This window comes from Rhizophagus irregularis, chromosome 9 (assembly GCF_026210795.1).
Source record: "Rhizophagus irregularis chromosome 9, complete sequence".
Lineage (NCBI taxonomy): Eukaryota > Fungi > Glomeromycota > Glomeromycetes > Glomerales > Glomeraceae > Rhizophagus > Rhizophagus irregularis.
In genome coordinates, this window is record NC_089437.1 from 517,885 (window position 1) to 529,800 (window position 11,916).

General features: G+C 18.9%; 1 protein-coding gene across 1 annotated transcript; it reads right to left on the reverse strand.

Annotated features, from left to right (window-relative positions):
* On the reverse strand, positions 1–1,214 carry OCT59_029147 (uncharacterized protein). The gene is made up of 3 exons (XM_066141820.1): positions 668–1,214; positions 458–601; positions 1–379 (listed from the first exon to the last, which is right to left on the reverse strand). Exons 1-3 carry the CDS (start codon positions 1,197–1,199, stop codon positions 357–359), a joined length of 699 nt encoding a protein of 232 aa, XP_065994518.1. The 5' UTR covers positions 1,200–1,214; the 3' UTR covers positions 1–356.
* Positions 1,215–11,916: the final 10,702 nt, after the last annotated feature.

Here is an 11,916-nt window from a genome sequence, read left to right on the forward strand (position 1 = left end):
ATAAATATATCAAATTTGAAAATTTATATTTAATAACTGAATTGAATAAGTTACAAAAAAAAGAATTATTTAAATTACAAACTAAGAAATTTGTAAAATATTTACTACTCTAGTCTTAGTGTTTAAATAATTCTAAGTTAAATAAAAAAAAAAGAGAGAGAATACATATATTTAATAACTTGATAAGATATAAAAATAAAGAATTATTTAAATTACAAACTAAGAAACTTGTAAAATATCTTACTACTCTAGCTTAGTGTTTAAACAATTCTAATAGGATAAAGTAAAAAACAATTTCTGTTGAATATGTGATATCAAATATTACTTAAATCTTTTTAAGAACAAATAAGTAGTAATTAATTTTCATCTGTTTCAATATCTAAATAATTAAATAAATAAAATTAATTTCACATAAATAATTTGCAAGATTAATTTTTTTATATATCATAGTACATACCTAATGACCCCAAATCTTTAATTATACAATCATTCAAATCTTCACTTACTACTAGAATTTCATTTGCTTTTACACTAGCTTGTGAATCTTTACTTTCAAGAATTTCATTCAAATTTTTACTGTTATTTTCATCTGTTTTAATATCTAAATAATTAAATAAATTAATTAATTTCACATAAATAATTATTTTTATATATTTATAGTATATACCTAATGACCCCAAATCTCTAATTATATAATCATTCAAATCTGAATGACTTGCATGATATTCTTGTGAATCTTTACTTTCAATAATTTCATTCAATTTTTTACTAGTAAAACCAAGCAAGCGACTGTTGTAACATGCTTGTGGATGAGATTCAGCAGCAGGATTGTAATACTGCCCAATTGGTGCATTTATAAATACCATAATATTGCATTTTAACTCTTCATCAATATCTTCAATTTTCTTTCCATCTGGAAGATAAATCCACTTATTAAAAATATCCTTAACTTCTACAGAAGATGGTCTTTTTAATGGGTCTTCATCCCAACATTTTTTCATCAAATCCACATAGCATTGTGGAGTATTTTCAATAATTTCTGGTCGTTCACCTTTACAAATACTTAAACTAAGTTGAAGATCATGTGCTCTATTTTTAAATGGCGTAACTCCAGATGTAAACTCCCACATGATCATAGAAAAACTATATATATCACTAGCTGGAGTGTAAGGTTTACCTCTTAAAACTTCAGGTGCCATAAATGGTATAACACCATAAATACTATCTTTTTCTAAAAAAGATTTTACAGGTTTACATAATCCCAAATCACTAATATAAACTTGATTATCTTCATTTATATTCCCATTTAAAATATTGCCATCATGAAAATCACAATGAATAAGATTTTTTTGATGTATTCCATTAAGCCCATAAATAATTTTATATAACATATGCAATTTCTGTTTCCAATTATATTTAATTACTTCTGCCAAATTTCCTCTTAAATTACCTTTATTTGCATAATCCATTACTGCCATATAATTTAATGTATTTGGATTTTTTGTGAATCCATATAAATTAATAAATGCAGCCACTGTTGTAAAATTTGCAAGACATTTCCACTATAAAAATAAAATTAATATTATTTAAATGAATTATAATTGAAATTAAATAAATAATGCATTATCATACTTCTTTTAAAAATTCATCCAAATTTTCATTCAAATTATTGACACATTTAAGAACTACTTCAGCATTTTCTACATTTTCTACATTTTCTATACTATTTACCCAAATAGCTTTATATATAGTACTAAATCCTCCTTTATCAAGATATTCAACATTTTTAAATTGATTATAAGGGATCCATTTTAATTTTTCTTTAAGAATAAATTCATCCAAAATTTCATTTCCACTATTTCCAAATCTATAATTTAAATAGTTAATGAAAAAATTATTAAGGTTTATATTAAATTTAAAACTTTAATAAACAACAATAAATACTTACTCTAAAATTTAAATAGGAATTTAATAAAATATGAATTTTAGCCTTTGTAAAAATAAATACAATAACTTCGCTATATTATAACTTACCAATAACTAAATCGAATAATTTTTGTATAAATGATAAGAATTATATACAAATATTACATAAATAGAATTAAATAAATAACTTACAAGCTATATTATTGAATAATTTTTTTAATTAAAGAATTTAGTTAGGTTAAATTATATATAAATATTAAATAAATATTTAATATTGAATTAAATAAATAACTTATAACTTACCATCTAAAGAAATTACAAAATAATTTTTTAAATAAAGAATTTAGTTAGATTATTATATAAATATGCAATAATAGAAATAAATAAATAACTTACTATCTATATTATTAAATAATTTTTAAATAATTAATTTAGTAGTTTAAATTATATATAAATATTATATAAATATATAATAATAGAATTAAATAAATAACTTATAACTTACTATCTAAAGAAATTACAAAATAATTTTTTAAATAAAGAATTTAGTTAGTTTAATTATATGTAAATATGTAATAATAGAAAATAAATAAATAACTTACAAACTATATAATTAAATAAATTTTTAATTAAAGAATTTAGTTAGTTTAAAATTTAAATTATATGTAAATGTTATATAAATATGTAATAATAGAATTAAATAAATAACTTATAACTTACTATCTAAAGAAATTACAAAATAATTTTTTAAATAAAGAATTTAGTTAAAATATTATATAAATATGTAATAATAGAATTAAATAAATAACTTATTACTTACCATCTAAAAGAAATTATGAATAATTATTTAAATAAAGAATTTAGTTAGAATATTATAAAATATGTAATAATAGAATTAAATAAATAACTTACTACTTACCATCTAAAAGAAATTACAAATAATTTAGTTAAAATATTATATAAATATGCAATAATTAAATTAAATAAATCACTTATAACATACCATCTAAAGAAATTACAAAATAATTTTTTAAATAAAGAATTTAGTTAGAATATTATATAAATATATAATAATAGAATTAAATAAATAACTTACACTCTATGTTATTAAATAATTTTTTAAATAAAGAATTTAGTTAGAATATTATATAAATATGTAATAATAGAATTAAATAAATAACTTACCAGCTATAATATTAGATAATTTCATAATTAAAGAATTTAGTTAGTTTAAATTATATGTAAATATTATATAAATATGTAATAATAGATTAAATAAATAACTTATTACTTACCATCTAAAAGAAATTACAAATAATTTATTAAATAAAGAATTTAGTTAAAATATTATATAAATATGTAATAATAGTAATAAATAAATAACTTATAACTTACCATCTAAAAGAAATTACAAAATAATTTTTAAATAAAGAATTTAGTAATTTAAGTTATATGTAAATGTTATATAAATATATAATAATAGAATTAAATAAATAACTTACACTCTATATTATTAAATATTTTTTAAATAAAGAATTTAGTTAGAATATTATATAAATATGCAATAATAGAATTAAATAATTAACTTACCCCCTATATTATTAAATAATTTTTTAAATAAAAAATTTAGTTGGTTTAAATTATATGTAAATATTATATAAATGTGTAATAATAGAATTAAATAAATAAATTACCATCTAAAAGAAATTATGAATAATTTATTAAATAAAGAATTTAGTTAAAATATATATAAATATGTAATAATAGAAATAAATAAATCACTTGTAACTTACCATCTAAAAGAAATTACGAAATAATTTTTAAATAAAGAATTTAGTTAGTTTAAATCATATGTAAATATTATTATATAAATATGTAATAATAGAATTAAATAAATAACTTATTACTTACCATCTAAAAGAAATTACAAATAATTTATTAAATAAAGAATTTAGTTAAAATATTATATAAATATGTAATAATAGAAATAAATAAATCACTTATAACTTACCGACTATAATAAATTACAATAATTTTTTAAATAAAGAATTTAGTTAGTTTAAAATTTAAATTATATGTAAATGTTATATAAATAAGTAATAGTAGAATTAAATAAATAACTATAACTTACAAACTATTTAAATAAAGAATTTAGTTAGTTTAAATTATATGCAAATATCATATAAAGAAGTAATAATAGAATTAAATAAATAACTTACTCTCTATATTAAATAATTTTTTTAATAAAGAATTTAGTTAGATTAAATTTTATGTAAATATTATATAACAAGTAATAATAGAATTAAATAAATAATAACTTACGATCTAAAAGTAATTACAAAATAATTTTAAATAAAGAATTTAGTTAGTTTAAATTATATGCAAATATTATATAAAGTAATAATAGAATTAAATATATAACTTACACTCTATATTATTTAATAATTTTGAATAAAGAATTTAGTTAGTTTAAATGATATGTTAATTGTAATAATAGAATTAAATAGATAACTTACTTGCTATTTTATTGAATAATTTTTTAAACAAAGAATTTAGTTAGTTAAATTATATATAAATATTATATAAATAATTAATAATAGAATTAAATAAATAATAACTTACGATCTAAAAGTAATTACAAAATAATTTTAAATAAAGAATTTAGTTAATTTAAATTATATGTAAATATTATATATATGTAATAATAAATAAATAACTTATTATAACTTACGATCTACCAAATAATTTTTTAAATAAAGAATTTAGTTTAACTTATATAAATATTATATAAATATGTAATAATAGAATTAAATAAATAACTTACCAGCTATAATATTAGATAATTTCATAATTAAAGAATTTAGTTAGTTTAAATTATATGTAAATATGTAATAATAGAATTAAATGAATAACTTATAACTTACTATCTAAAAAATTTACAAAAGAATTTTAATAAAGAATTTAGTTAGTCTAAATTATATATAATAGAATTGAATAAATAACTTATAACTTACCATCTATCAGATAATTTTTTTTAAATAAAAAATTTAATTAGTTTTAAATTATATGTAAATATATTATAAATATATGATATTACAAAAGAATTTTAAATAAAGAATTTAGTTAGTCTAAATTATATATGAATAAATAACTTATAACTTACCATCTATCAAATAATTTTTTTTAAATAAAATATTTAATTAGTTTTAAATTATATATAAATATTTTATAATATATAAAATAATTAACTTACAAACTATATTATTTAATAATTTTTAAATGAAAATTTAGTTATTTAAATTATATATAAATATTATATACAGTATGTAATAATAGAATTAAATAAATAACTTACTTGCTATATTATTAAGTAATTTTTTAATCAGTTAGTTTAAATTATATGCAAATATATATAAATATGTAAAATAGATTTAAAATAAACAACTAATAACTTACGATCTAAAATAAATCACCAAATAATTATACATAAATATTATATAAATGTGTATTGAGAAAAAAGAATGAACTACATTTAACTAAGGGGAAATTAACCAGTTACATAATTTCCAGTCAAGCTTCAAAACTGGATTGTACTAGAAGTTATTTTCCCCCTGTTAAGATTAACAGCACTCATGTAATAATAGAAATAAATAACTTACATGCTATATTATCAAATAATTTTTTTAAATAAAGAATTTAGTTAGTTTAAATCATATGTAAATATTATATATATGTATAATAGAATTAAATAAATAGCTTATAACTTACAATCTATTTAAATAAAGAATTTAGTTAGTTAATTTAAATCATGTGCAAATAATATATAAAGAATTAAATAATAACTTACACCCTATATTATTAAGCAATATTTTAAATAAAGAATTGGTTAGTTTAAATTGTGCATAAATATTATGCAGCATATTAACATATGCCACTGCATATAGTGCCCAAAATTAAATCCTGTGATTAATACCCGAGTATTATACATGGCATAAATTATACAGTACCTATGGGTACTATTCAATTTTAAAACTAAGGTTCTTGAGTAAGACCCTGTAAGACCCGGATACTGTATGCAGTGGCATATGATAGGATCATGCCAATCTTGGCAGACCGTTATTTTTGCCAGTAAAAAGAGTGGAATAAAATATTGGTTATGTATAAAAATAACACATTAATAAATTAGGCATGATCTTGAGTGGCATGTATAATGATACAGTCATTGAACAGGAAGGGTAACATATAAGTCAGCCCTACAGGATGACTGATATTTTTATCCATCCACAACCATAATATATTCTATAAATATGTAATAGAATTAAATAAATATACTTACATACTATATTATTTTAAATAAAGAATTTAGTTAGTTTAAATCATATGAAAATATTTTTTAAATATATGATAATAGAATTAAATAATTAACTTACTAGCTATATTATTAAATAATTTTTAAATAAAAAATTTAATTAGTATGTATATTATATAAATAAATGTATAATAATAAATTAAATAAATAACTTACCCCCTATATATATTACAAAATAATTTTAATAATTTTTTTTAAATAGAATATTTAGTTAGTTTAAATTATATGCAAATATTATATAAATATATATATATGTAATAGTAAATTAAATAAATAACTTACCTCCTAAAATAATTTTAATAATTTTTTGAATAAAAAATTTAGTTAGTTAAAATTATGTGTAAATATTATAAATACTATGTAATAATAGAGCTACATAAATAACTTATAACTTACCATCTAAATTAAATTACAAAATAGTTTTTTAAACAAAGAATTTATTTAGTTTAAATTATATGTAAATACTATATAAATATGTAATAATAAGATTTGATAAATAGCTTAATAACTTACCAACTAAAATAAATTACCAAATATAGTTTTTTTAAAAAAGAATTTAAAGAATTTAGTTAGTTTAAATTATATGTAAATATTATATAAATATGTAATAATGGAATTGATTAAATAACTATAACTTACAATCTACCAATAATTTTTTAAATAGAGAATTTAGTTAGTTTAAATTGTATGTAAATATTTTATAAATATATGATAATAGAATTAAATAATTAACTTACCCCCTATATTATTGAATAATTTTTAAATAAAAAATTTGGTTAGTTTAAATTATATGCAAACATTATATAAATATGTAATAATAGAATTAAATAAATAATTTATAACTTACCAACTAAAATAAATTAATAAATAATTCATTAAATGAAGAATTAACTGATTTAAATTTATATAAATAACGAAATACAATATTATATAACTTACACCCTGTAGTATTATTAATTAATTATTAGATATAAATATTACAATGAAAGTATATACTGAAAATAATACATTACTTACAATCTGATCATTTAAATAAGAAAATAATTAATTTAAATTATATGTAAGTATTAAAACTAAGTATGATTAAAAACTGTAACTTACCTTCTATAATAGAATTAATTATTAAGTAATTATTTAAATAGTTACTGAACATTATAAAAATATTGTAAAAAATAACTTACTAACTATAGTATTATTAATCATTAAATGAATTATTTTAATTATATAAAAGTAAGTAATTTCATTATTATTCAATTACAAGATAACCTATTGACTTACGAGCTAAATTATTGAAGATAATTTTATGTAACAGATAAGGATATAGTTGTTAGTTTAAATTATATGTGAATATCACGTATATTAAATTATTTATAAATAATTTTCTTAATAATCAAAAAAAATTTTAATATTACAAATCATTTGGTGTTTTGCACTTACCTATATACTCCTCTGTACTACTTTCTTCAATTTCCTTGATACTACTTGCTTCAATTTCCTTGATACTGCTTTCTTCAAATTCTTCAGTGTTACTGGAAACTAGTTTTATTATATTGTAAGTTTGTTTTAATAATATTTAAATTATTTTTTTATGATTAAATAAAAATTTTAATATTTCAGTCTTTTTAGTATATTATATTTACCTTCAGATTCCGTGTCGTAACACAAAGCTGATTTTATTATTTGTAAATTTGTTTCAAAATTTGAATAGTGTATATTTTCATGCTATAATCTTTTTTACCTTCATCAATATATTGACTCATTACTATATAATTATATAATTATATCAAAATTCTCCCTAAAAAGAGATAATGTAAATATCTTTTTTTCTTTATTAAAACGCCTTATTAATATTTATGCAAAATGCAGATGCCAAATTTTCAGGTTTCACTGCATCATTATGTACATGTACTGATTGTACTGTGCAATATATGTTGATCACAAGCACTGCATGTATGACAGTATGACAACAAATTTTTTTGATACTGTCAAGCCTCGTTGTGGCACAGCAAAGAATCTCTAATGGAGAAAATTTTAATATACAATTTCTAAAGGTCATTAAATATAAGTAAATTTGGCTGCTCCGCAAGTTTACTTATAATGATAAAAGCGGTTTGAATATTTTTTTTTTTTTGAAAAATATTTTTTTCACTAAGTCCCCTTGGAAATGATCGGCAAAAACGATAATACATATGATTTTAATTTATTTTTCAGTAAAAGGTTTTAATTTATTTATATTTTTTTTGAAAGTGTGATGCCACAAGGAGGCTTACGCATTCCAGATATACCCATATTTTAAATCTCTAGCATAAAGTTTTTGAAACATAGCCGAAACTAAAAAAAATAATAAATTGTTAATAAAAGAATTTTTTTTAAAAAAGAACTTGAGCCTTTTTTTAAAATCAACATATTTGAAGCAGAACTGGTTATACAGCAAAAAAAAAAATTAGTGATTATAAAATACATACCTTTTTTGTAATTAATTATTTTTTTTTAGAAATCTTATCATAATGTACGTAAAAAAAAAAATTTTTAGTTCTCTTCATCTTCTTAGTTTACGAAATAAATTTACTTTGGATCCACGTTAGGTGTGTCGACACACCAACCTATCCTTAATTTAGTGATACAATTTCTTTCAATTTAAACTAGCATGACCCGTTGTTTCGCACCGATTAATGTTTTTTGATCAATATATATAATGAATTATGTACAAAAAAGTATTATACAAAGCAGAGATATGAACAAAAAAACTATAAATTATTTTAGTGAAAAAATAAATAGCGACTATATGTTTTTTCTTTATTATAAAAACAGCAGTAGGATAACGGGATAAGCCATTATTATACATAATATATCATGTGATTATTTCTGTATGACTAATATATTTCTGATATATTAATCTATGCTTCAAATCCTATTTTAACGTTATTTTTAGATACTGTGCTTTCACAATTATATTCATCCTTCTTTTTTGAGCTATTATACTATATGTCTACAAAAATATCCCCATTTTTATTTCGTTACTTTTCTAGATGTATTATTTTTTTTCCCAAGGTTCTGAAAAATAAATGATTTTTTATGATATTTACTTATAAAAAAATGACTAAAGTTCTAAAATTTGTTATAAAATTTGCATATCAATTATATATAATAATGGTTTATTTTCTTTATTAACATTTTGTAATGAATATGCAATTATCTAATAAAGTATATAATTTAAAAAATAGTATCGATAATTTAAATACCTATAACTATATGAATCACTTAAAAATTTTTTATCACATTTTAATATAATTATTAAATAAAATAAAAATTTTCATTTCTCTATTTTGTGAACCATTTTATTTAACAACATTTCGAATATCATTCACTATTATTATCTTTTTTTTGGTATTTTTTTTTTTAATTTATTATTCCAGATTTCGCTAAAATGTCTCATTTAGTGATTTCGAAGAATTTGATTCTTCTAATTTTTTTTTTTTTTGTTATATCCTTTTTCACTTTTTTCTATATTTTCAATTTCCCTTAAGAATGTTATTTTCAATCTCTTTTTATAAGATATTTTTCTAATAAAAATATGTTTTATGATAACAAACTGTGTGTCATATTTTTCGTTAACTATTTCGTTTTTTAATTATATTTTTTCAAAAAAATTTTGGTCAAATGATCAAATATAATATGTAAAAAGATTTTGAACGAATTAAAAAATTCTCAAGTAATTTACTTAAATATAAAAAGAACGATAAAAATAGTTATTTATTTAAAGTCTGAACTAAATTTTTAACAAAAACTAATTAAAAAAAATTTTAGTTTGAAAAAAAATTGAAAATAACAATTTTTCCAGTTTGAACCGAAAGAAAACAAAAAAAACTAATTAAAAAAATTTTTTCGGCTCGGAAAAAAAAGAACCGAAAAAAATAAGCCTATAACGGTATTTAAAAAAGTAAAAAAAAGTATAGCTTTGGCGATCTGCTGCGGCCGATCACGAGGTAGTAGAGATACAGAAGGTAAGTTTCATAAATAAAAATTACAGATTAAAATAGAATATTGAAATATTATTTATACTTTTCAATTCGGTATAATAAGAATAACGTTCACTTAAAATCATTATCAAACGATTATAAGTCCTAATAAGTTGTAATTGTCAAAAGACAATACATTTTTTTTTGTTTAACGTAAACATTTGGGTGTTTATTATCATGTCTGCATTTAATGTTACATAGTTCATGAAACTTTTTAGGTCTTAATTCATCTCAGCTTTCCCTTAGTAATAACTTTACAGTTATTAAACTCAAGTGTTAAAGTGAAAGTGCAAGTAACGAAATTTTATTTCTTTCACCTTAAATAGAAAATCGAGGGAACCAGGCATAGTTGCACGTAAATAAAGTAATAAAAGTACTTCATTATAAATATTTAATTAAAATTTTATTTTTCGTTAATAGATAATATATGTTTCCTTATGCTGGTTGAGCCATCAATAATAATGTTAAAGGAATTTCTGTTATATATTCCGTTAATGAACGTTGTAAATAGTTTTTTAGGCAAGAACAACATGAGACATTTCTGAATATTTCAAATTACATAATTTGTAATAACTTAACTTTTTTACTATTTGAAAAAAATTTGCAATTAGGCAATAGCTTATTTTTATTATTTATTATATTTTAGAAAAAAAAAAATTTAAATTGAATTAATGAATGTAAACGAAATATGAAACAAACATTTTATTCTAGTCTACCAAATATCATATTGCTGTATTGCATGACAGTTTACACATTTAATATTTTTGACAATTTATAATCAATTTTTTATTACATTTACAGATTATACTGTACGACACCTAAAGAGGATAAGCCAAGTGGGTACTGATATTTATACTTGAATAATGATGACGTAATTATTTGTATATATTGTTTTTTTTATACTTTGTATTACTTACGATATTTATAAAATTTAATAAATTAGAGAATTTTTGCGTACAATACGTATTTAATTAACACTTTTAACATTCCTATTAACTTTTTTACGCACAGAATATGTTAAAAAAAAAGATTTGATTAATTAATGTATAAATTAGTTACGTTAATACAAATTTTTTGACATTGAAAATTTTCATCATTGGCATAATAATGATCCAAAAACAATTATGAGAGACGCATGACGGTATAACTGTATAGAAACAGATGTAATAGATATAATAAAAATCGGGAAGCAGTGAATTTAATTCAAGAAATGTAATTAGAATAGCATATACTGCAACCTATAATAATTTAACACGTAATTGTGAGAGATTCGATGATGTCATCTGATCACGAGTAGTAAGAGCAAGAATACATGTTCGTATTCTTAACGGATTTCTAACTTTCCATTTTCAAATGGAGTAATTCTATTGATCTATGATTATGAGATTTGTGATTTGGGATTTTTGCAAAATTTTTAGCGCTTTTGAAAATAATAATTTCCGAATATATATCACGTGATCACATTCATCAATTAAATATCGGCGCAAAAAAAAAAAATTTTAAAATGATCGTCAAAAAAATATTGATTTGTTTAGTTACATATTTTACGCCAACCGTCGTCCTACAAATACAAATAAAGGTTATAAATTATTTCCCTTTGGA